Source organism: Glycine soja, chromosome 16 (assembly GCF_004193775.1).
Source record: "Glycine soja cultivar W05 chromosome 16, ASM419377v2, whole genome shotgun sequence".
Classification (NCBI taxonomy): Eukaryota; Viridiplantae; Streptophyta; class Magnoliopsida; order Fabales; family Fabaceae; genus Glycine; species Glycine soja.
Genome location: NC_041017.1, coordinates 3,719,188 through 3,745,352, shown reverse-complemented (window position 1 = coordinate 3,745,352; position 26,165 = coordinate 3,719,188). Strand labels below are relative to the sequence as shown.

At 27.7% G+C, this 26,165-nt stretch overlaps 2 protein-coding genes across 2 annotated transcripts; both read right to left on the bottom strand.

Moving 5' to 3' along the window:
* Positions 1-3,874: 3,874 nt before the first annotated feature.
* Positions 3,875-5,809, bottom strand: LOC114390828. The gene is made up of 2 exons (XM_028351721.1): positions 4,888-5,809; positions 3,875-4,453 (listed from the first exon to the last, which is right to left on the bottom strand). The coding sequence occupies exons 1-2, from the start codon at positions 5,563-5,565 to the stop codon at positions 4,340-4,342; spliced, it is 792 nt and encodes a 263-aa protein (XP_028207522.1). The 5' UTR covers positions 5,566-5,809; the 3' UTR covers positions 3,875-4,339.
* A 13,724-nt stretch (positions 5,810-19,533) lies between these two features.
* LOC114389158 (5'-adenylylsulfate reductase-like 5) lies at positions 19,534-25,049 on the bottom strand. Its single transcript, XM_028349775.1, has 4 exons — positions 24,530-25,049; positions 20,821-21,002; positions 20,394-20,518; positions 19,534-20,210 (listed from the first exon to the last, which is right to left on the bottom strand). Exons 1-4 carry the CDS (start codon positions 24,683-24,685, stop codon positions 19,816-19,818), a joined length of 858 nt encoding a protein of 285 aa, XP_028205576.1. The 5' UTR covers positions 24,686-25,049; the 3' UTR covers positions 19,534-19,815.
* Between the last annotated feature and the right edge of the window lie 1,116 nt (positions 25,050-26,165).

Sequence of the window (26,165 nt, the reverse complement as noted above, 5' to 3'; positions counted from 1 at the left end):
GATGATATTTTAGAATGCCATTACTAAGGCTAATAGTAACTTGTTAGAAATTCCTTCGGTCTAGCACTCTAGCTTGCAACATCTCAGCCAATCTAGGATCTCTAGTCCCTGTATTAAATTTAAAGGCATTTCCTACAACAGACCAAAACACAGGTTGAAACCCGTCAAGCGCAAGCACTAATTTATAATAATTCATCCATAGATGATAGGCTATCGACCACGACTTAATTAAAAGAGGGTCTTTACTATTTAAACCTCTTCAGTAATACTCTTTAGTGATATGTCATAGGTAGGTGATGAACCAACAAATCTGGACAAGATTCAAGGGAAAAAGTGAAAAATAAAATACAAAGACAGGTGAAGAATCAAAACAAGTCCAATTCTCTTATTTCTGGTAGACTATAGTCCAATTCTCTCATATAATGTTCAAACTTGTTTTTTTTTATCCGTATGTTTTGAATGTTGAATTATTGAAATCCATGGCTATCCCACACGTCGCCACATGACAAACAACGTCCAACTTGGGTTGAATTGGTTGCTATGGTTCCCTCCTATAATTTCCAAGTACGTGGTACTCAACAAATGATTCCAACAAAGCCATCACATCATTAATTCAATTTCTCTTATTTATTTATGTAATTATATTCACCCCCACACAGCAGCCAATGTACACCGTGTCCCATTTGTGTTCGTCCATAGTCTCATTTTCTCGAGAGGGGTCATGTCTCAATATATCTCATTTTGTCTAGATAGTTTGGTGGTTCAATATAGGTCACTTTCTCTCTTTGCAGTCTCATTATTTGATTCACACCACAAATATCTTGCTTAATTAACTGGAGAAATTAAATTTCATCAGTTTACCCTTTGGATCCATTTGGTAAAGCCCCATTTTAAGTTTTTAACATATTCCCTTCTCAACATGGCCATTTCACATTTTAACGTAGCCGTAAGTACAAGGATAACAAACTTAATTAGAAACTAGAATTTGTTATATCACCGGTGTATTAACCCGTGCAACTATATATGCAACGCATGCCTGCCTTGAATTTTAATTTTTACAAGACTAATTTTTAGGTGAAAAAACTACTTTGTTTTTAAATTTATTTATATTTATTTCAATTCAATTCTTTATTAATATTTTTTATATTTTTTTGTGATATTTTTTGTTAACTGTGAAAGTTTTGTACTGTCACTAAAATTGATAACTAGACAAAAAGGGTCAAATTGAAATCACAATTTCATTAAAAGTAAGTAAAGTGAAATAGCTTAGATGAAGAATAAAAACTCAAAATGTGGAACATGAGTGCAGAAGGCTGAGAATAATAATAATAATAATAATAATCACAACTAGTTGTTCCCTCAACCAGTAGTAAAAAAAGAAAAAAAGCTTTCTCCGAGAAAGCTTCTGTTCACGTCAGGGTCCGGGGTAGGCTTCTTCATTGAGATTGGGTTGGTGTTCAGTCTGAATGCATTTCCTGCAACAAATGAGAGCATGAATTATTTTGATTTAATAAATAAGCAATAAGTTTTTTTAAGTTAATAAAAGCAACATGTTTTATCACTAAGGTCTCATTTGTAAGAGCTTATAAACAACTTATTTAAATTTATTCTATTATAAGTACTTATATAAGAGTATTTGAGAAAGTTTATATTATTTTATAGTTAATGCATAAGATGTATCGAGCTTATTTTCATAAGTTGTTCAATATATGTAAACAAGGTAAATCCAATGGGAGCCAAAAACGGGAGGGTACCACATTGATTGACATTGGGCAGAAGATTAAAAAAGCGAAGGGTCACCCAGCTTTTATGAGAATTATCTTGTACAGGACTTTTCCAGAAGCACGGGTTTGAATGCATGTCAGTGCATACTATTTTATAATGAAAAATACTACTTGTTTATTTACTTCTTTTTTTTTCATCTCACTTTCACCCTTATTTTTCTTTGTATCTCTCTCCCTTCCTTTTTATTTATTTTATTTTGCCTATTACATCCAAGAATATAAAATAGTCAAAATAGGTCAGAATTCACGAATAAACTTAACTCACCACAAGTTCGGATTGAACCAAATCAGGTTGTAATTTTTTTTTGGTTGCCTTTTCCAGTTATATGTAAAATCAGACTCAACCCACCAAATTTGCTAGTTCAAATACGATGTGTAAACTTTGATAAAAATATAACTAATAGTACATATATAATAATCGTTGTTGCTATAAAAGATAATATGATAAATAACATAATCTGATTTAATTAGTACATTTTTTAATATAATTAATAAGATATTTATTTTGAATTCTTTTATGTCAAATGCAATCTATATGAAAGCAGACAAATTACCAAAGAAAAGGAGATTACATCAGATTGAATCATAGGAATCACTTGGTGATGGACATCCTTAATCCAAAATGGTTCCTTAAACATAACAACAAGATCAAGGATATGTTTGGATACAAGTTAGAAGTATTTTTAAAAGTTTCTTTTATTTGAAATATAGAATTTTTTTTTTCAATAGAAAAACTCTTAAAAACACTTCTATCCTTATATCCAAATAGGCCTTAACTTATTTGCAACTATATTGTGGATTCTCTTTGTGAAAAGATAAAAGCAAGTTGTAGCCTCTACTTGTTAAGGAAACACAATTGCTGACCATCTCAACCAAGTAGGAAAAGTCTTAAGAGTTTCTGTTGTGCCACAAAGAAAAGAGAAGTTGACAATATAATTTGACACTATCTAGGGAAGAGATAACTGAGTTGCAATTGTTATACTCCACCTAAAAGTCGAAATTTCAGCAATAGTAGGGTTATAACAAATGGGAATAAAATTTGTTGCTGCTGCAAGTGGCTATCCCAAATGATCTCTACAAATCATTCCCATTCTCGTACCAACATCCTTCTTTATGGAGGCATCAATATTGAATTTGATGTGGTTTAGATTTGGGGGCTTCCAAAGAACTTGAGGTTGGTTGTTTTGAGGGATAAGATGATCTCAAACAGAGCTTAGTGTGTTTGTTGTGGACAGAACTTGCTCCAGAGGTGTGTTCTAGTTTGAGAACAACCATTTGTTTCGTTTTTTCCATATCATCCACGTCAGTTCAAAAACTTTTGCCACGCATTAAGTCAGGATTATTATGCTCAAACACTCTAGCTATCCAACCAGAGAAGTCTAAAGGTTGTTCATTGGAGATTTGCAAACAAAATGTTTCTAACCTACTGACATTGAAGGAGTGCATGCTCAATAGTTTCCTCAGTTAAACCACACATTGGACAGATAAGATCAACATCAATCCCATGTTTCTTCAGATTGGTGCAAACAGGCATGATGCCTTTATAGGCTTGCCATATGAGATGTTTACACTTTGGTGTAGTCTTTACATTCCATATTTGACCCCATTGGTTTCCATCTACTTTACTTGTTAAGCCTTGTTATTATGATTCATTCCTCATAACAGAATTATATCCCGACCTTACAGAGTAGATGCCATTTCTCTCATACTTCCACATGAGGCAGTCAGGCTTAGGTATAGTGCTGAAACTAGAATCACAATTAATTGAAGAATATTTTTAAAATTGTATAATTAAATATGACCAAAGGTAATTAAAATTTACTTATATTACTATTTGAGTTCAATTTTTTTTTTATGTTACTTATATTTAGGTTCAGAGAGTACCTTTTTTAACCAATGGAAAAATATTTGGCTTTTAGAACTTGTGGCATGAGTAAGTCACCAAAATGGACAAGTCCAAGAAGGTTCTTGGTGTTGGTGGCATATGAAATTAATGAATGACTACATTTGTAATTTTTAATATTTAATTTATTTTATGTTACTAATATATTTGAGACGAGAGGAAGTATAAGCAATAGTAAGCATTAATATTGGTAATTAAGCTCATAAAAGTAAATGAGGGATCATTAATTAAACAATGATCTTTTCTTTATGACTTGACTTTATGTCCAAAGCATTAATAATTGCTGCCACACTTAAATTCTGCCTACCTGTGCCAACATTTGAGTGAGCATCAGAGCATGCCTAACAACAAAATCAATTTTCTATACCCATTTTCACGCTACCCCACTCATTCATTTTGAAAACCTTTCTTCCAACAATTGCTCCAGAACTTGGGCCAACCTTCCAGATGAACTTTTTTATCCTCCAAAACCATATCGATAAAATAATAGTACTAATAATACTAAAAGAGCCCCTAAGCTGTAGCTTAATTTACAAGGCACCATCCTCATTATTTTATTTACAAGAAAAGAAAAAAAAACTATATGATAGATCTAGAATAGTAGTATAGTTGGCCCATTGTACTATCCGAAACTTCCTTAATCAATGCTCAATCAAAGGCCATCATAGTAACCACCACAGGTTATGCGAGCTCTACTCAGAGGAACACCACTCACTGCTGCCATTGCTTCATTCAATTTGGTTGCATGCACCACTTGCTTAATCCTCTGCAGAGTCACAATTAAGGGTCATTTCAATAATTAAATATCCAAAGATCCATATCTAAGGAACTATTCAAGAATAGTGAAATTGCATAGTTGATGCAAAAGTAAGCAAAGACATAGTCTTCCCCCAAACCGCACTTTTTTTAATGACATCATTTCATTAAATCATAGAATTGGCCCTTCCATCATAATCCTAGACTAAAATATGCATAAAACCATGTCTAATTTTTTTTAATTGATAAGTAATCACAAGCCAAAATAAAAACAAAAACTTAAAGACATTTGCTTACGCATATAAGATAAGATTAATCTAATGATTGGAAAAAAGAAAAAGGAGAAGAGAGACATAACAGGTTTAAATCTTCCGATCAATATTTCTAACAGAACTAAGAACTAACAAAATAATATCTGGAAAAAAAAAAAAGACATTTGTTGACCTTGTCATCAGTGTAGATCTGGAACCAAATCTTCTGATCCTGCTGGATTTTGTTGTTCCTTTGCTGGCTTCCAAGAATTAGGACACAGATTGTGGCAGCAGCAAACCCAAAAGAACATATAGCCCCAACACCATTCAAGCTCCACTTCCAAAAGTTAAAACCACCACTAGAGTCCTCCACTTCTTTGCCACAGTCCATAATAGTATCAATTTCTTTCTCAATCTTCATTCTTGGAGAGGCCATGATGATCTCTTGTGCCTGATCACCACCTTTGTCCTCAAATTTCAAAGCACCCATATCAGGGAACAACAATCCTCTATCAATGGACTTTGGAGACTCAATTTCCTTGATCTTGGAGAAAAGGTGTGCAACAGTGTCATAATCAGCCTCCAAAATCCCTCCTTTGATATTCTCAATGGTAGTTGGTGATGATGGAACAAGAGGGACCTCAACACGATGATGATCCTTAGTGTTTTCTTCCATTGACCCTTCATCTGGGGCCTTCCCAATTCTCGGTTCCAATTGAATTGGAATATGAAGAATCTGTTTAGGCACCCTTGGATGAAAATTCCTTGATGCTTCAGAGGCTTTCTTGAATTTTGGTGAGGTGCACAAGTCATAGTCATCAAAATCAGAAAGGCCATCATAAGAAAGGACTTCCCAGTCAGTAGTGTCCATCTTCACACCAGATCAAGGAGTATTAATTCAGAAGGAAATTAAAAGGTTGGTTTATATAGGAAAAAAGGAAGGGAAAACAAAATGGGATTTTGAAAACTCGGTGTTGATTTCTTGAATCAAAGAAGGTGGCTTTTGTGGAGTTTTGCGTGGAATTTCATTTCATTACTAGTAGCACACAACACAAGAGTAGTAAGTGCCACCATTTCGGTGTCTTGTTGCTCTTGTGAAATATAAAGGGTGAGATCACATGCCATTTGCACATGAATTGAGTGTGTGTTTATCCAACTTGAAAATGACAATTTGGGGAAGGGTGCAATGGCCCCCACCAAGCAGATTGGCCTCTACGCTAGGAATTAGGATTCTTCTCCTTGTTTGTTTCTTTTCAGTTTTCTATTAGAAAATTGGACTAATAAACAATTAATTATGACTGTTAGGCTGTTAACTTTGGATAAATAAGAATTTCGAACGGTAATGGGAAAATTAATGAGTAATGACCAAGTCTTGTCATCGGCAAAAAAGAAGGAGTATGGACCAAACCAACAAAAGATTCTCCTTTTTATTTTCTTAATATTGATACGATGATTTTGTGGCAAGAGGGTGTTTTTTTTTCCTGCCATATGTCTTCATGATAGAAGACAATCTTATTTAATATTCAGAATTTAAATATGAATATTTCTCTTAATAAAAATTTTAACCTTGTTTCAAGGGAGATTAATTTTTTTGTTAGACCCAACTTTTGGTGGGGGTTTTATTTTTCACTACTGCTGATGAATAAAGAAAAGAGGAGAGAGATTGATTCTTTCTTTACCTTCAATCTCTTTAATTGTAGAGGGAGATTGTCGGTTGCTTGTTGGAGTGAGATGATGTTGATGTATTGATTCTGGAAGTTAAAAGAGAAAGAGAATAGAAGAGACCTCTCCCAAGCACAAGTGTCCAGGGACTGGTATCTTTGAGTATCTCATATTTATGAGACGAATTGAACATGTTACTTCTCTCTGTTTTTTTTTTTTAATCTTTTATTAAGTTGTTTATTATTTCTTATTTGATTATTAGACATATAATATTTATTAGTTTTGTGTAAGATATAATCTATGAAGTTTTTTTTACTGAAATATAATTTATGAAGCTGTTATATTATTTTTTGTACAATTTTAATATTGTAATTTGATTTACAACTATTTAATAAATTCTAATAATGTATAATATTTGTAAATAAAACAGTACTCTATTGCAAAATTTATAGTTATTATTATGCGTAAAATATTTTTTATGTTATTCGTTTTAATTTAATGTAATTTCAATTATTAGAATATGATGATATTTATTTTATAAGTATTTAAAAATGCATGAAGTGGTTATATTGAATATGATCTTTAATTAATTTAGAAATAAATGAACATGCTATTGCAAATAGCAATATCTTTTGTATCATAATTGTTTTGTTATTTGTATTAATTTAGTGTCATTTTAATTATTAATATATTTTTTTATTCATATAAAAGAGGAATTTATATGACGCTTATTATAAGGTTTATTCGCTTTCATTTATATATTTACGCATTATGTTATTTTTCTTGATTATCTAATTAACTCTTGACTATCCTTGTTTTTTTTATTTATGTTAATTCGCTTCCATCAATGATTTTTATTTTTTTAAACTAATTTTTAATATTTGATTTTTTAATTTCTTTCTATTTTTTTACATATAAACACTTAAGTTATACATTTAATATTTTATACTTATTGTTTAAATATAATATCACATTAAATTAAAAAATTGAAAATGTATTTATTTTTTCGTTCCTAGTTGGTGGCTATAATTGAAAGCACTGAAATTAGAAATTGATATAACAAATTATGTTTGTTAATATTTACTGGGAAATGGAAGTTTAATAATAATAATAATAATAATAATAATAATAATAATAATAATAATAATATAAATGTAAATATAAATATAAATATATTTCATATTCCTAGTACTCACATAAAATGTTATAATTTATTAACAAAAAATCATATCTTCGATATTGATAAATGAAATTACAATATAACATTTTTTTTAGTTTTGTTGAAAAGTAATAATTGTATTATATTTAATATCTAATAATCATTAGTGATATAATATTTTAAAAATATTTTTATGTATATTTTAATTTTTTTTATTAAAACATTCATGAACAAAAATGAAAAATAAATATTTGATCATATTTTTTCTTTCGTGCTTCATATTAATTATAAGAATGTGAATCACTCACAACATTATTATTAGGATTATATACTACAAAACTAAACTCAATACCTTTGATGACTATAGAGTTAGGTTAATATGTTATATTTTTCTTTTTTTAATATTAATAAATAGGAGATATTTTTTACATATAAGATAGGAGAATTTGACTCCTCTAGGCAACTTAAGAGGATAAAATGTACTTACAACCTTGATTAGAAAATTAATGGTTTAAATTTTTTATATAATAAAATCTGAAAGTTATCGTTTATCTCAATCATTGAATTCTTAATTAATAATTATAATTGTACTTTATAAATTCAAATTAACTACTTTCACTTACATAACAGAGAGTGATACTTTCACTTTTCTCACTCTTTAAATTAGACATTTGGATATTCTATCTATTCTCTCATTTGCATTTGTATTTTACTAGCTGTTCTACCAGTAGGATATTTAAGTTGTGTAAATAAAAATAATAATTTAAATATTATAATTTGTTTAAAATTATATATGATTTTTTTATATATAATCACATTTCACAAAAAGAATAAAAAATGATTATTATTTAACATTAAAAAATAACTATATAACATTTTTATTTGTCATTCTTTATAGTTTGAATTATTACATTTTATAATATATAAACTTTATACATGAAGTGAATATATATATATATATATATATATATATATATATATATATATATATATATATATTAGAATTGAATCATGTTAAAAATTAGAAATTATTTATGATAATAATATTTGACAATATAAGAAATATGATTGAAATTTATACATAATGATCATAACAATAAGATTGTTTCTTTATAAATAATTATTGATTTTTTTATTATATCAATAGTATTAGTATAAAAAAATAAAACATATACCAACATAATATATATGTATATGTATGTACATATATAAAAAGAAAAAAAAGTCATTTATAAACATGATTGAAACTATAAATTATCATTTTAGAAGTCTTTTATTGATGCATTAAAAAATTCTTTCATGAATTACCGTGTGTATTTTTTTAACAAATGTTGTATGTATTCAAATAAACATTGCATAACATAATGTGACAAAAAAAATCAATATTATTTATTTAATATTTATATTTTCTTCATATGATTTATAGAAGAATAATTAGATGTGTTGGTTAAGTATGAATAAAAAGGACATGCTGGTTAAGTCTATAACTCGGTAAAAAAAAAAAAAAGAAGCAAATGTCAATTAAATGGACACATATATAGGAAAAAAACATATCCCTAGGATTTACTGTGGGGAAACTGTGTGGATATGTCTCATTAAAGAGAGGGAATGCACTTTAGAAGATTTGGTTTTGAAGAGTTTTTATCATATCTCAAACCTGAGATTATGAACATAGTGTTGCAATAAGCAAATCATTAGCCCAAGTTGAAGACAAACAATGCACTTTAGAAGATAAAGTGAAGTGCATCCTTCATTTTATAGAAGTCAAATCTTATCTATAATATATGAGCAAATTTTAGAGGTAATTATGATGAACCTTTTAAGTTCACTTATTGTATATTAACATTTTTTTAAAACTATTTATATGAATTTAGTTTAAATATATTTTTGTAAATTTTTTGCGCACTACCATTCAATAAAAAATAATAAGATTATTAACTTTTGTAATAATTAATATAAAATTTTATTAAAATTATTTTAATTAGTTGATGGTATAAAAATGTGAGAGATGGTGAAATTAAATTTTAGTTATATTTTTTTATTATATTGATTTTCTTACACTTTTTTTAAAAAAAATGTATATACCTTGTTTAAAGTAAAAACTCTACAATTTTTTTAAAAAATAAATAAATAATTTACATAAATAACTTCAAAAATAAGGTATGTGTTAAGTTAAAAGACATTTATGTCTAAGATGAATTATGACTCCTAATTATTTTTATTAGATGCAAATAAATACAAATGATAAAAGTTGCGTATAATATCCTATCAGATCATGATATGTGTATACAGGTTTGAAGTTTTTAAATGATGCACTTGTAAGATGATATGATATAGTATTTAAGTAGTGTATTTAAGACCTTCATTTAATACTCCATGTCTGAGACTATTTTATGCAGAAAATATTCTTCTAGAATCTGCCAAAGTCTTATGAAAAAATAAAAGAAGTCTACAGTCTAAAAGACGTTGATTCTCATCAAAAGGCGTGTTCTATTGTTACATACTTGATATGATGAAAGAAGTGACTTTTTTATTGAAGTACAAGACATGTTATCCTATCAACATGGATTTTGCATGAAGAAAGTATGTGCATTTAATGTAAACATTAAATATTTCAACGAACTCAAGACCTCAAACGAAGAACAGAGTAAAAAATTCAACTGCTGAAAGACAACAAATACTTGGAGAAGAAGACTATATATATATATAGAAGCTTTGAAGAAACAAAATACAACCCATCCACGCAAATCATTCTTTCTTGTAAAAAACTTTTTGTAAATTCTTGTAAAGAAACAAAACTTTTAAAACACTTTGTATATCATGAAAGAAAAGACTAAAAGTGTTAAGTGATATATTTGTATGTTAAATGATCATACTTTAGTCAATAAACAATCTTCTAACATATATTATTAATTTGCTTAGAGTTAACAGTGACTTGGTAGAATAAAAATATTAGTTTTAAGTCAAACTTAGAGTAGAACTTACAAGTGTAAGTGCCAAGAGTAGTAAACAATACTTGTAACTTTGATTAGTTAGTGAAAACTTGAAAATGACAAATAAATAGACATAATTTTGGGATTGAAACTAACCAATATAATTTTTTTATGTATTTTCTTGTTGTTTAATAGACAAAGAGTTTGAATTTATTTTTAGTTTTCATATCTTTATTATTTTTCAAAGGAAATTGTTTTCTTTATTATCTAAATCAAAACATGTCTAAGTGTTTTTAAATTTATCTATATCAAACAATAAAACCTATTTTTCAGTCTAAAAAAAGTTTTAAATAATTGAAAACACAATTCAACCTTACTTTTTGTTTTATTTGCTTCTACAAATATTATACCTAGTTAATATCACCAAGACGCCTTCTAGCGATTAGCTGGGAATATAGTTCACGGTGGACCAATAACAAAGAAATCAACCAATAGACAATCCTAAACCAAAACTACCATTGTGTTAGTCCAAAATCAGCAAATTCAAAATTTTATTCCTCGCACAGTTCATGCAGATTGAGATGAACAGCTTTGCCCTAGAGAACCCGCCGGCATTGAAAGCGGCGATCAAGATCAAAGAGACGTTCATCGTGCGCACTGCCGTGGGACAATTTGGAGGGTTCTTGATGGCGGATTCGTTGTGGGTCTCTATGTAACTCTTTTTTTATTTATTTATTTCGCGCAACAAGATAAACTATCCTTATAATGTGTTTGGATGGAATAATTTAGTAGAGAAATTTATTTTTTCAAAGAATTTAAAATGATTCATGATAAAATATAATAGCTTATTTGGATAAAGTATTTAAAAGGAGATTTAATTTTTGATATTTTTATAAATCATTTTGATTGACTAAAACAGTGAGATTTCAAATTTTCTCAAAAAATATAGAATTTTAAATTTTTTTTTGGAAGATGCTCACTCTAACTTCTCACGACTCTTTCTCGCTCAACACTCACAACTACGGGTGACCAAAGTTTTTATGATCAATATCGACATAAGTTGTTTTTCATTAACGTTGGTCGAGGGTTTTTCGGTCAGAATTTTTTTGTATGATGTCAACCAAAGCTATTTTTTGCCGATATCGGCTAAGATTTTTTTTAGATGATGTTGGTTAGGGTTGTTTTCTCACTAACGTCAATCATGAGAAATTTTTGCTAATATCGGCCAAAGATTTTTTTGACTATTGTCATCCAGGTTTTTTCCGTTGATGTTGATCAATGATTTTTTTGGGCAACGTTGGCTAGATTTTTTCTACTGACATTGATCATGACTAACTTTTAAGTAAACACCTATTAAGATTTTCCAGCCAACATCAGCCAAAGCTATTTTTTAGCTAATATCGGCTAGGATTATTTTTTAGCCGATGTTAGTTAGGGTGTTTTGACTGATGTCAACTAGATTTTTTTAGCCAACATCAATTAGAATTTTTTTGCTGACATCGACTAGGGTTTTCTGGCTGATATCAACCAGAGTTATTTCTTAACCACATTAGTTAGGTTTTTTGGTTGATGTTGGCTAGGATTTTTTCTGCTAACACCAGTTAGGTATTTTTGACCGACATCGGACATGACTATTTTTAGTCAACATCAACTAGGTTCTTACAGTTGACATCCACTAGAGTTTTTTTAGTTGACATCGGTCAGAGCTATTTTTTAGCCAACATTGTCCGACATTGGTCAGGACTATTTTATAACCGATGTTGGATAGGGCTTTTTGTCCGACATTGGTCAGGACTATTTTTTAGCCAACTTCGACTAGGGATTTTTCGGTCAACATTGACCAATGATGTTTTTTGACCGACATCGGGTAGGTTCTATTGGTCAGCATCGTCTAAGTTATTTTTTAGCCGATATTGGGTAATTTTTTTGTCAACACCTACTAGGATTTTTTAGGCCGACGTTGGCTAAAAATAGCCTTGGTCAATGTTATTCGAAAAGACCTTAGCCAATGTCGACCAAAAAAAACCTTAGCCGATGTTGGTAAAAAAATCTAGCCAACATTGACTGAAAAATAGACTCAATCAACGTTAGGCAAAAAATATTCTTGACTGACGTCAACCGACAAATATTCCTAACATACTTTGACAAAAAAAATCCTATTTGATGTTGACCGAAAAATAGTCTTAGTTAATGTCGGTTTAAAAATATCAGTGGTTGTGGTCAGACAAAACAACCCTAGTTAAAATTATCAATATTTTGTATTTATAAATTATTAAAAATTGAAAATATTTTTTAATTAATATTTCAAAATTAGATTGTGTTTATTTTTTATAAAGTTTAATATTAAAATTTCATCTATTTAAAATATAAAATTGAAATTTTGCATATGGAGGATATCGAATTGTCCTATCCAAACAAAGGATTTAAAATGAAAGAAATTTGAATTGATTTATCCAAATAAAGCATTTGAAAAATGAAGAAAATTAAAATCAAAATAATTCAAATTCTAAACATTTCAAATTCTTTCAAATTTTAAAATTCTTGATTCAAACACAAGGTTAATCTTTAAAGAATGACTTTGGCATTGTGAGAAATGCCTCAAATTCCCTTATCGGAAATTCGATTGCTAGGAAAAAACTTATAAATTTACTTCTGAAAAAACATTAATTTAGAAAAATGAAGTTCAGGTAAAAATTAAGTTTGTAACTTGTAACATCCAGTATATACACACAACCTCAAAAGACCAGCTAGGTACAACAAGTCAATGTCAGTTGTTTTCTTACCACATTGGATGTTAGCCATGTTTACGTAGATGCGTGATTGTTAAGATTGACTATGCTATGAATGTGTATGTGGTCTTCGTGTAAGCTACGTATTTTTACCGTATGAAACTATGACCTAGAATTTGGAAATGATACTATTATTTGGTTTACTTGTTTGTACGCATTGACAGTTGTCGAGCAATCTATAAACGTGATAACCATGTCAAAAGGGGTCGGAAATCTATTAATTTATTTATAATATATAAAATTAGAGTTTCTCAATACGATACTATTTTACTAAAGAGTAATTTAAAGTAATTTAAAGGAAGAAGAGCATAAGTTGAATTTTTTTAATATATGAGTCATCAAAGTTAGTGATATGGAGGAAGGAAAATATTTCAAATTTTGTGTCATTATATTAATTTAAAATAGTATCGATGAATAAACATTGATATATTTTAATAAAATTACTAATTTCTCACATTGATAATAATTTAAATTATTTCTAATATTTAATTTTATATATTAAATTATTATGAAGGAAAAATTATTAAATAAAATAAATGTAAAAGTTTAAACTAGTTTAATATTATTATGTATACACAAATTTATTTATTTTTATGATTAGTTACTTTAAAATATATTTCTGAAAAATAATAAATTAAATTCATCACTTTAAAGTTATAAAATAATATAATATAATATGAAAATAAAAAAATAAAAAAATAAATAAATATATATATATATATATATTTAAAAATAAAATTATTAATAGTTATATTCAATGTTAGTTATTTAAATTAGAATTAATTAGATAAATGTAAATTAATGATAGAAGACTAATAGTTAGTATAAATATAAGAATTTTTACATTATTTTTATTGTAAATTTTATTTATAAAATATTTTTTTAAGAAAACTATAAATAAAATAATAAAATAATAAGTATTATTGACTTCAATTTTATATAAAATAGCTATATGTAAAAATATATGTTACAAAATATATCATAAGATAAAGTTAACAATATTTTCAATTTTAAATTATATTTTCTAAAATAAATCTTTGTTCAATGATAAAAAAAAATAATTATATTTTAGATTATTTTATTACCACATTAAAGTTACACAATGAATACCAATAAGATTTAATGGTTACATGTATTAAAATGCTATTGAATCATATATAAAATGATTGATAGAAAATCGTTATATACATAAATGAGTTTTAACATTGGATTTTATTTATGTGAACTCTAAGTTAACTTATTTGTAAAATATAAATTTAAATTAAGTTCATCCATAATAATTTAAATATATTAACCCTAATTATATAATTTTGATACTACTTTAAATAATAATTTTCACATTGTTAGTAAATTAAATAATATTTGATTGTGCTTAATTTTATTTTATTTTTAAAAATAAGATACATTAAAGTATATATTTCACAAAATAACAAAAAGTATTTATAATATTATATACTATAAAATAATATATATTAAAATTTTCTATGGCATTATTATTATTATATATTAAAATAGTATAATATATTATTAGTTTCTTGTTTTTTTTCACTTGGTTCTTTATAAAAAAGTATTATTATTTAAATCTTTTAATAATAAAATTATTTTTAAAATTAATAATATTTATACTCATTGATTATAGTTAAATTTTTATTATCATTTTGACGTTCATTATCAAATTGATGGTTTTACTTTTTACATAAACTCTGCTTCAAAGGATTGTAAATATCCATTTAATTTCTTTCTAGTGTGTTTTTTATCTTCTTATTCTTTTTCATTATTATAATCTCATTTCTTGCATTCTTTATTTTTATGTATGAAAAAAGATACTTGAATTTGTTATTGATCATTATCAAAATTGAAAATTTAACTCTTTTAGATTGATAAGATTTAAAGTGGATCTATATTCATAATTGATAAAAATTCATCTGTTTAAATTTTTATTTTCAATGTTATTTATATTTATATTTTGATTTTAGGTCTCATTGTTTCTTTAAATGATTTTTACGAAATTGAATAAACATTTGAATAAATATCATGTTTTTAATAAAAAGTTATTATATGAATAATTTATCCAATGTATTTTGTGAGGAATGATAAGTGGAAATTGAAAACTGTATTTGATCACCTATATCGTCTTAGTTTTAAAAATAATTAATAACCATATATATTTATTAGAATTCATATTATTCAAGAAAATTTGAAAATATTTAAATTTTTCATAAATGTACACTTAAATTTATATAAATATTGTACATTATATAAATATATATTATATCTATTATTCTTTAACTTTTATGTTTTATATTGATATTACATTAATACTATTACTTGGAGAAAAAATAAATTATAGTGAAATTCAATAGACTTAATAAATTTAAAGAGAACGTGTGTTTATTAAAAATATAATATTTTACATTTTTTTCAATTTTAATATTTATATATTTTTTTCACTTTTAAAAATCTTTAAAATGGATAGTTTTATTTATGTACATTTATTTTTCAAAAGATATTGTATCATCATTATTACTTGAATGAACAAAAAATTATAATAAATTTTAATATACTTAATTTTTAGGAAAAAATTAACTCAATTAAAAATATAATTAATCAGATTTCTCATTTATAATATAATTATGTTTAAATTGATAGTAAATATTACATAATAATAATAATAATAATAATAATAATAATAATAATAATAATAATAATAATAATAATAATAATAATAATAATAATAATAATAATAATAATAATAATAATAATAATAATAATAATAATAATAATAATAATAATAATAATAATAATAATAATAATAATAATAATAATAATAATAATAATAATAATAATAATAATAATAATAATACAACAATTTTTATAAAGGTTAATTATAAGAAACTATAACTTAATATTCTTATACATTTGGACCATAAAGAATAATAAACATCAATTAAATATCATTAATTTAAAATAACTATCGTATGTAATAATATAATTATCATTACAAAGAAACGTAATAGTTAATATCGTATTAAAGATTAGTTATGGTGACATCTTTAATAAGTTAATAAATATGTAAATCATCCATAATATTTAAAGTTTGAAATATATAATTATTTTATGAATAACTTTTAAAAATTAGTAAGCAATGAAAATAAAACTAAAATTAAGGAAAAATAAATAATAATAATAATAATAATTATTATTAAATCGAGATTATTAAATTTATATTACGTCATAATGAGATTAATTAATTCAAACTTTAAAACTTTATAAATATTACACAAAACTAATATATTCAAAATAAGTAAAATTATAATTTTAAAATTAATTAATAAAAATGATCATATCTATTTAATAGAATTCATACTATTTCAAAAAATATAAAAATGTTTAAATTTTTATCATAAATATACACTCAAATTTAAATAAATATTATATATATATATATATATATATTATTTATTATTCTTTAACTTCTATGTTTCATATTGATATTGCATTAATATTATTAGTTGAAGAAAAAATAAATTATAGTGAAATTCAACATACTTAATAAGTTCAAAAAGAACAAGTGTTCATTAAAAATATAATATTTAAGATTATTTTTCAATTTAATATTTATATATTTATTTCACTACTAAAAATCTTTAAAATAGATAATTTTATTTATGTACATTTATTTTTTAAAAGATATTGCATCATTATTATTTGAATGAATAAAAAATTACAATAAAATTTAATATACTGAATGTTTAAGATAAAATTAACTCAATTAAAAACATAATTAATCAACTTTCTCATTAATAATATTATTATATTTAACATAATACTAAATATTTTAAATATATATATATATATATATATATATATATATATATATATATATATATATATATATATATATATATATATATATATATATATATATATATATATATATAATTTAAAACAACCCATGCAACACACGGGTTAAAAGTCTAATTTAACAATAAAAAATCGCATACTAACATATACCCGTGTACATGACTCTTGTTGATGTTGAAAAGGACTTTTGTGAATTGTGAGTTTCGTTTGTTATTAGATGATTAAGGCTGTCTAATTTTTTACGAGGGTGCAAGTATTATGTTTATGAAAGAAAATCCTGTTTTAATTAGGTTGTAATAATAGGTGACACTTTTTTTTTTTTTAAGAAAGACAAAATTTTAAGAAGGTAAATAGTTACATATTTAAGACTTATTAAATTCAACATTAGTTCTTTGTGTAACCTAGGACCATTAGGTTTTGGAGATATAGTGCGAGACTCTTAAGGACTTTAATTTTTCAAGTTCTATGGTCATTGTGGTCACACTATGAACATGTATGTTGAATTCCTTATTATCCTTAATAGGATGGGTCATGCATGAAATAATGAGTTTAGATACATGATCATAAAGACAGACTTCTTAGTTGTTATTCACCTGATTAAACAGTAGTCACCTTTGTTCATCCGTTCACAACGATAGTTGCATCTATTAGGTTACTTTTGGTCTTCCAATGTGATATTTGTATCGTCCACATTTTGCGGGAAGTGAATGTTTGCGCTAATATTCTCACAAAGAAGGGAGCTTCCACTAGTGTGTCATTGGTCACATTAGAACTTTACATCGATAATGTTTTACCTTGTGTAATAGTTGATGGCACAATTTTTGTAAACTTGTTGTAATTATGCTCTCTTCTTTTCTTCATTACTAAAAAATAGATCACTAATTAGTGTAAAACAATTTCGTACTAGTTAATTGATATTTGATAAAAAAAAATTCTGATTATGATATTTGCACGAAGTTATCTTTGACAAAAGTTTTGATTAATATTTATTCTGGGACCTGAGTGCACACAAGATATATATTTTCTTTCCAACATGATTTATTTCGTTAGACATTTTTTCACTTTATAAGAAATAAAACATGAATGGAATGTTGGGTATGCATGTGTTAGACCAAACGTTGGTTACCATTAGAAAAGTTGTGGACTATAGTTTTTCTAGTTTTAAAGCAGGTAAGGTAAATTTAAATTCTCATAAATATTTATGTCTAACCTTTATTAATAAAAATCCTACATTAAGAAGAAAAGTCTTGGACGAAATCCAATAAGTACTTGAGACAACACGTAAATAAGGAATATCGTAGATTCCTATATTTTTGTTTTTATAATAGTAACTCTTATTCAAGTTTTAATTGTCTAACCATCCTACGGTTGGCCATGATAGACAAAAGAATAAAGAAAGAAATTGCTCAAGAGTAGCAAGTCTTACTATTATTTGGTTGAAGTGGAATTCAAAGTTTCTGCATTCCTGATGCTTTGTGTGGGCTGGTTAAGCACTAATGCAATAGCTTAACAAAATTCTGGTATGCCTCTTTAAATTTCACTTGCAAGACAATTAGATGTTGTGTAAGTTTCAAATATAATTATATTATGAAAGCGTTGGAAGAATTTACACCCAAATGCACACTTTCGAGGAGGCAGAAAATTCATACCCTTTCTTGAAGGATCACACGTTTACCATGATCCAATATAAGGTTTTAGACACAGTTGTATAGTTGTAGGGATATTAAACAATGCTCCAAATTCTACATAGGCACGAGCCAACAAAAATATAAAAAGGGGTTTTAATGGAAGGAAATAAAAAAGGAGAAGGGTCAATAGAGAAGAGTTGTCATAAACAACTAGACAATGGAGTCTAACTAAGTTGCCAATAGGAAACTCGAAGCCTAAGTTTCATAATTTGAACTTATTAGCACACATGTGAAATAAAGTTTTTTTTTTCCCATTTTTTAACTTCCAAATTTATTCCAACCATACCAAAATCAATGGTAACATTAAATTATAAAAAGTTTATAACATGATTAGGACCTTTCGAATTGTTCTTAAAAAAAGTAAAAATCAATTATAATAGAAGTGATATGCTAGTCACACTTGTCTTCTACTATTCACAACATTGATTTTAAAGTAACACCAAAAAAAATTCACATGCACACATACATACATTAGTGTAAAAGTAACTACACCCTGTAGTTTCAACATCAATTATTCTACAGGCTGCACCCTTAAACAACAAAACAAAAGTGTGTCGTTTTAGTTGTCTCTTCAATGACACAGTACCCAGTCTTTGAAAGAAGATACCAGTGTAACACGAGACAGCTGAAAATGAAAATGGACCTTTCTTGCTACCAAGTCACTTCAGCCAAGTATACATTAGTTGAGTATGGAATAATATACCTGAATCAGTTTCAATATGAATCTCCTCCAAAAAAGTAAAAAAGAAAGAAAGAAAAAGGAACATTTTATTGAACTTAGAAAACGTGTGTAAATATATACATTCAGAATTTACAAAGGAAAGATATTTCAAATTTACACGCCTATTCACTACTTTCTCCCAAAGTCCAACTCAGACATCAGCATCTTTTAACTACTAACAAACAAAATTAGTAACAGAACTAGGGAGTTATGTGCAAAAGGTCATCTGATAAACTCTTCACAACCCTCAAAATGACTAGAACAACATGGTTAGTTCAAAGTTCAAACATTGAGATTTGAGACCATCACCTAGCTGATGAGTCACCAAGGGAAACAGAAGCCAGAGATGATGCCAAAACCCGGGCACTCCTCACCCTTTCATGAAAGTTCCTGGTCTTGTATAGTCTTAGCTTGGTCCAAATCCTCTTGACATCAATTACATTAAGAACACGTTCCATCACCTCGCCAAATATTTGCATGTTCAAATGAGAAGCATAGGAAGTCCAGAATTCTTTGAGACGTGACATAATCGTGGGCAATACAAATAGAATAATCCTTAAACAGAAAAACAATATAGATAATGCCAAGTAAGGTTCCCTGTTAAATATTTCTTTGAGGGAGAAGCCCTTCATAGTTGAATGTTCATCACTCATCAAATTGCTCAGTTGACCAACAACAGCATTGTCCTTGGCTTCTAATCCTGAGATGAGACATGGTAAGGTCATTATCATTTATCACTCATTGGAGTTTGAAAAACTATGTAAATATGGCTTTCTTTTTTCAACACATTATAAACTCCAGGCTATCAAATCACAATAAGGTGAAAAATGGTGGTCCAGGAAATTCCCCCAGAAATTACAAACAAGATTCGGGATATGCTTACCTGTGTTTCTCTCATAAAATTCTACAAGGAAGTTAAGAATTTTTGGACCATGATATCTCACCCTAGATGTCTGATTCACCAGTAAGATTGCAGGTAAGCTATGGATTCCATATTTTGAATATAAGCTACAGGAAAAAACACATGAACATTAAGACATTTATGAAGTTTGCCGAATTGATTATGCCATATTCTACAAATTCTAGGTACACACTACAAAGTAGCATAACATGCCACCAAAGAATCTACTTCAACATTAGTTCATGGAATAGCCTGTCAAATGCAAGCTGAGGCACTGTTGAACAAAGAATGGACCTAACTACTAAAACTAACATATGAACCCTAAAGTATGTATGTGGCTTACATATAAGGAAATAAAATTCATAATTATCTAGATACTATAGAACCCAAGGATATATGGCTTCAAAACCTGGGCAAAGCAGATGATTGCTCAAGTGCTACATGTTGTACTTGAGGAAACATGGAACTAAGAATCTCAAATTCAGGAAGCATTCTGCATGATAAAGGACACCAGGAAGCATAGAAGAGTATAGAAATGTATCCAACCCTCTTTCTGCCAGACAAAACCCCTTCTATGAAATTCCCATCCACCTGAACAAATCAAAACAATATATAAAATACAAGACTCCAGAATATGCATAATGATACAAATTAACTAAATGAATAACCAAATCTGCAAAACAAATCAATTTTCAAATTAATGAACTATCAGCTTCGATTATAAGGTTCAAAGAAAAATAAGCATTTTCAGGAAACTCTAAAACACAACGACACATTGGAATCAAAGCCAAAAACCATTACTGACCCAGACACAATCTGTGCATTATCTTGCATTAATGGGGTAAATTGAGTTTCAACATCCCTTCAAAAGGAGGCTGTTAAGTCATGTGATTCTTCTTACTATTTTGCATCAACTTAACTACCAATAAAATAAACTGCAATATTTTCAGAATTGGCACACATCAAGTAATGCTACACGGGCCATTTAAACTGGTTTTGTAGACAGTTCTACTTGCACACAAACAGACAGACAAAAGAAAAATCTTAGCAGAAAGGCAAGCTGCTGAAAGAAAACACAAACATAATAATAAAGAAAGACACATTTGAAGTTGGCATTGAGGTACAGTAGCAGGACAAAGCTGTTCTAAATTCCTTTAATCAGACACATAGGTACATTATTTAGAGAATACAAGTTGAGAGAGGATTCTGTCAAAAGTTGATAACTATCAATCAAAGAGGAAATTTTCTAACAATAAGCATTCCCTCTACATTATTTTGTTCTTTATGATAAGAGAGATATCATGTCTCGTACTGTTTTCTGACCAGTTTTTGCCTATAAAAGGGATGCTCTCACTACTGTTTTAATACTCCAAAAAATATCTTCTCCTCTCTCTTCCTGGATTTCTCTACTTTCTTTATACATTTCCACTTGCTAGTTTTGATACCAAAATTAATTCATGATGAGCCTATTAAATCTTAGGGGACTTGCGCATCATGCGCAGAAGTCCTTGTGTGTGACTATATTTTCAGGGTAGGTGATTAAGCTCTATGAGTCGGAGAACTGGTTGAGGTTCGTGATCATAAAGTTCATGTGATTCATAAGATCGTGGTTCATGATTTGGCCTACCTAGATCAACATTTTTTTTTCTTTATTTGGGGGGAAGGGGGTATGAGACAGTGCAAGATTCTAAACGGATGAAAGTTAGAATGAGATTAAAATTTAACAAATTAAAGTAAAATCAATATTCGCACTACATGCAAACTGTTACTTGTGATTGTTAGATGCATAAAATCAAATTAATAATATAAGTCTTAAGTTGACTTCAGTCTATGAAAAGAGCCCATCCATTTAAAATCGTTTTGCTTTTAAAATTAAAATTGGAAAGTGATTACCATAGTCTAAATTCTTATCAGTAGGATATAGCCCAATCACACAGTTAAATCTCAGCCACCCATGTAAAATTTAGAGTTTGCTTGGTATCACCTTAACATTGGGGATTAGGGATGAGTTTTTCATACAATGTTTCGTATATATTTCATCCATAAATTTTTCACCCTTATTTTAAAATTAAAATTTTCTTATTCTTTTTAACCAGTTGCAAAGATGCATTTTTCTTTACAAATATGAGGTTATAAGGTCTTCTCCTTATTCTCAATATTTTAGTTTTCAAGACCAGCAAAAATATCAGCAGAGCAGGCAATAAAAGTAACATATCTGGTTTCACACAATGGAAATCTCACACCAAGGGGAAAGACTGAATGAAATTGATAACCATTAAATGAGCTATAAGCCATTAAAACTTAAAGGGGAAATAAAAGTGAAAATTCAAAGTACACAGTGATTAAGGTTTTTAGCAGAAGCATTTATTCATAAGAACAAACAGAATCACTTATGACAAATATGAAGACTTCTAACACTCAGTTTGGTAACCTGAGCTTCACCAGGTAAACTTAACAAATAATGAGCAAGGAACAAACTATAGGTTATATATATAAATGGACTTTGCATTACATCCCAGTCTAACTACAAGCTTAGAAGTTATCACTTATCACATTTCCAAACATATAACCTAAGGTAATGAAAACTAAGTTAAGAGACATTGACTTTATCGACAATGTTAGTTTCTTTTTACACCCTCAAAAATTAGAATCAGGAAAAAATATTAAAATATCATCTATTTTGATATTTTCTTAACTGTAAACGGCATACTGTTTTTGTTTTTGCTGATAAATTATGAAACAACAGGAGAAACTAAATTGGAGACATTATTTGGGCGTGTCTGCAGTTGCAGTGCAAATGACTTGTTTGAAATCATAAGAATGTCATCTCTTTCCATTAGGTAAGTAATTATTGTCATTCAAAAGATTTCACAGGGATTATTTCCTACAAGAGATTTTGATGATAAGTGTCTCATCTTGCATTCAGAAGATCCTCAAGGAGATAATATAATAGTATTTGCGGAGTTAAATAACACATTACATTTACATGACATATCATCTGTAAAACACTGCAATGTTAAAACTGAGCATTTAATGCAATCTCTCATCAACACTATAATTTCGCCCTGTTTGGATAAACTTCATACTAATAGGAGAAGAAAAATAAGAAGATAAAATGCATTGAGCTCCTCCATAAGCTAAAATCATCTTATACACCTTGGTTTTTAGTGAAGTTTAATGAAAACAACTTCTATGAAAGTTTAATACATAAGTTGATTTTAACTTATTCAAGAAACTTAATTCATTTTACCTATTTTCTTTCTCCTGTAAACACTTATGGAGAACTTTATCGATCAAAACATTTAAAACAAGTAAACTCTATTGATAGACTGAAAGGATCACTCCCTTGTAGATTGTTGCGGAGGGAATCACATGGATGCATTTTAGTACAAGTAAAATCAATCAATTAGACCTCAGTTTTCAGTCTGCTAAAAACAATATAATTTCTTTTTTGCTTATCTAGATGCCTAGGATTGGACCACAGAACAATTCCTAGGAAGGACTCAATTAGATCCCCAATCCTAAACTCACAACAACTACTTTTCTAACTAACCCTGATACGTATTATATCAATATAGCCAAAAGCAAAAATAGACAAGATTTAATGTAGTCCAAACATATTGATATTTTCCCTTCTGTACAATGCTAATGGAAATTTTCTGGGACCATGACATCACAATGAATTCCTTCAGTTGAATTGAATTGGAAAAAGCAGTTCTAACAAACATATATCAACAAAATAGAAAAGAAAATTATCCCAACACACTATCCTTCAAAACTATACCCTCAAAATTTCCTTCATAATCACAAATTTCCCAAAATGATTCCCACATAGTTTGGCATTAGATGGTAGCCAAACACAACACCTAATGTTCCGATTCCCCATTTTCAAATTACCATACCAGAGCCTTATTCTTCAAACGAGGACACTCATGAATCGAAACAACATCAATCACAAGTGAAGAAGCATTGGCATAAAGCAAGAAGCCATGATAAAATCACAGACATCAATCATATCAAGGAATAAAAACAAAACCCCACAATCAAAATCACATAAAAGAACAGAAGAACACTTTAAAAAAGATAATTTTTGAAGGGACAGTGATAGAGAAAGGCACCTGAAGAGGAGGGTCAGGGGAGGTGGCAAGGGAGCACTGAGATTGAAGTTCATAGAGAAAGGAAGCAGAAGGTGGAAAAGGAGAGGAATAACTATAAGAAGATGGTAGAAGAGAGAAACAAGTGATGAGGAGAAGTAGAAGAAGTGAAGTGGCCATTGAAGGTTGTAGAAGCTAATAAGGGTATGTTATTATATTCTATTATATATATATATGTAGAAAGAAACACAACACAAACCAACGGGTTTAAAGGAAAATAAGAAACGTGTGATGTTGTTTGTTTGTGCTATGTTGTTGTCTCTTATGGTGTCTGTGTCTTTAGATTGAATAGTATCTGGTACTGTTGATGGTGTGGAGTGGCATATACTCTGGAGGTTGGGGATGGCTCGTGTAGTGGGTAAAGAAAATGGCTCGTGTAGTGGGTAAAGAAAATGGCTAAGTTGGGTTTGGTTTGGTTTGGTACGCTGATTCTAACACAAGGAAGTAGTAAGAACTAAGAAGGAACCAATTTTCAAAGTTGCTACTACTTTTCCAACTCATTTCACTGAACAATGTCGCACAAAAAGGGTCTACTTTTCTTTCCTTGTTTTAAAAACAAACCATTTAACTTGCCGACATTAAAAAAAAAAAATCTTATTATTCGGATTTAGATCCTCTCTGATTATATTTCTCTTCAGCTCTTCTTTATTAGTTTTGTATATGTTTGATTTGCAGTTAAAATTGTTGTGACATACATTTTAATATAATCCAACGGATAAAAATAAAAGCAAAGATATGATCTTTTCATTTAAGTATTTTCATCTTAAACTTACTTTTTCACTTGATTTCCAAATATGTTCTCTCTCTCATGTAAAAAAATTTGTGCGTTTTTCGCATTCTTAAGTTTGAAATTGTCAAGTTTTGACTTGGGAACCTACAATCACGATCCATACGTTATACATATAATTGATATAAATCTATTATTTTTTATATCAATTATATATATAATCAATTTAACATTTTTTACATCAATTATATATATATATATATATAAAATCAATATAAAAAGTTATACATATATGTTGAGATATTTAAACTTTATTCGAGATAAAAAAAATCATATATTTTAATTTTATGATGACAAAAGGTTACAAATTTTTTTACAAGCATAAAATCTAAATATTTTTAATTTTATGAGAGTGAAAAGTATATCTTAACCTTTTAATTTTCAATTATGTATTCTCGCTTCTCTTTTTTTTTTTTTTTTGAAGAGGTAAGAGGGTAAGAGAGGATTCAAATACTCAAGATTATGTTGTATTTCAACTTCCAACTTTTTTTATTAACTAAAAAATTTATTTGACTATCTGATAAATAAACTTTTCTAAATATTTTTTAACATTTTTTGAAAGACAATTTAAAGTAGTAAGTAATATTTTTTAAAACGCTAGTTTTTAATTTTTTATATTTTATTCTCTTTTTATCTTTAAAATATGTATTTAATTTTCTTATTATCCTTTTTAAATATATTATTTTATATTTTTCAACTATTTCAGCAATTATTAATTTTACATAACACTTTTGATTTAATAAACTAACCTTATTATTCTTATGGTTGGTAATGGAATATGTTATGTTTCTGTATATTCAGATTTAATGAAAG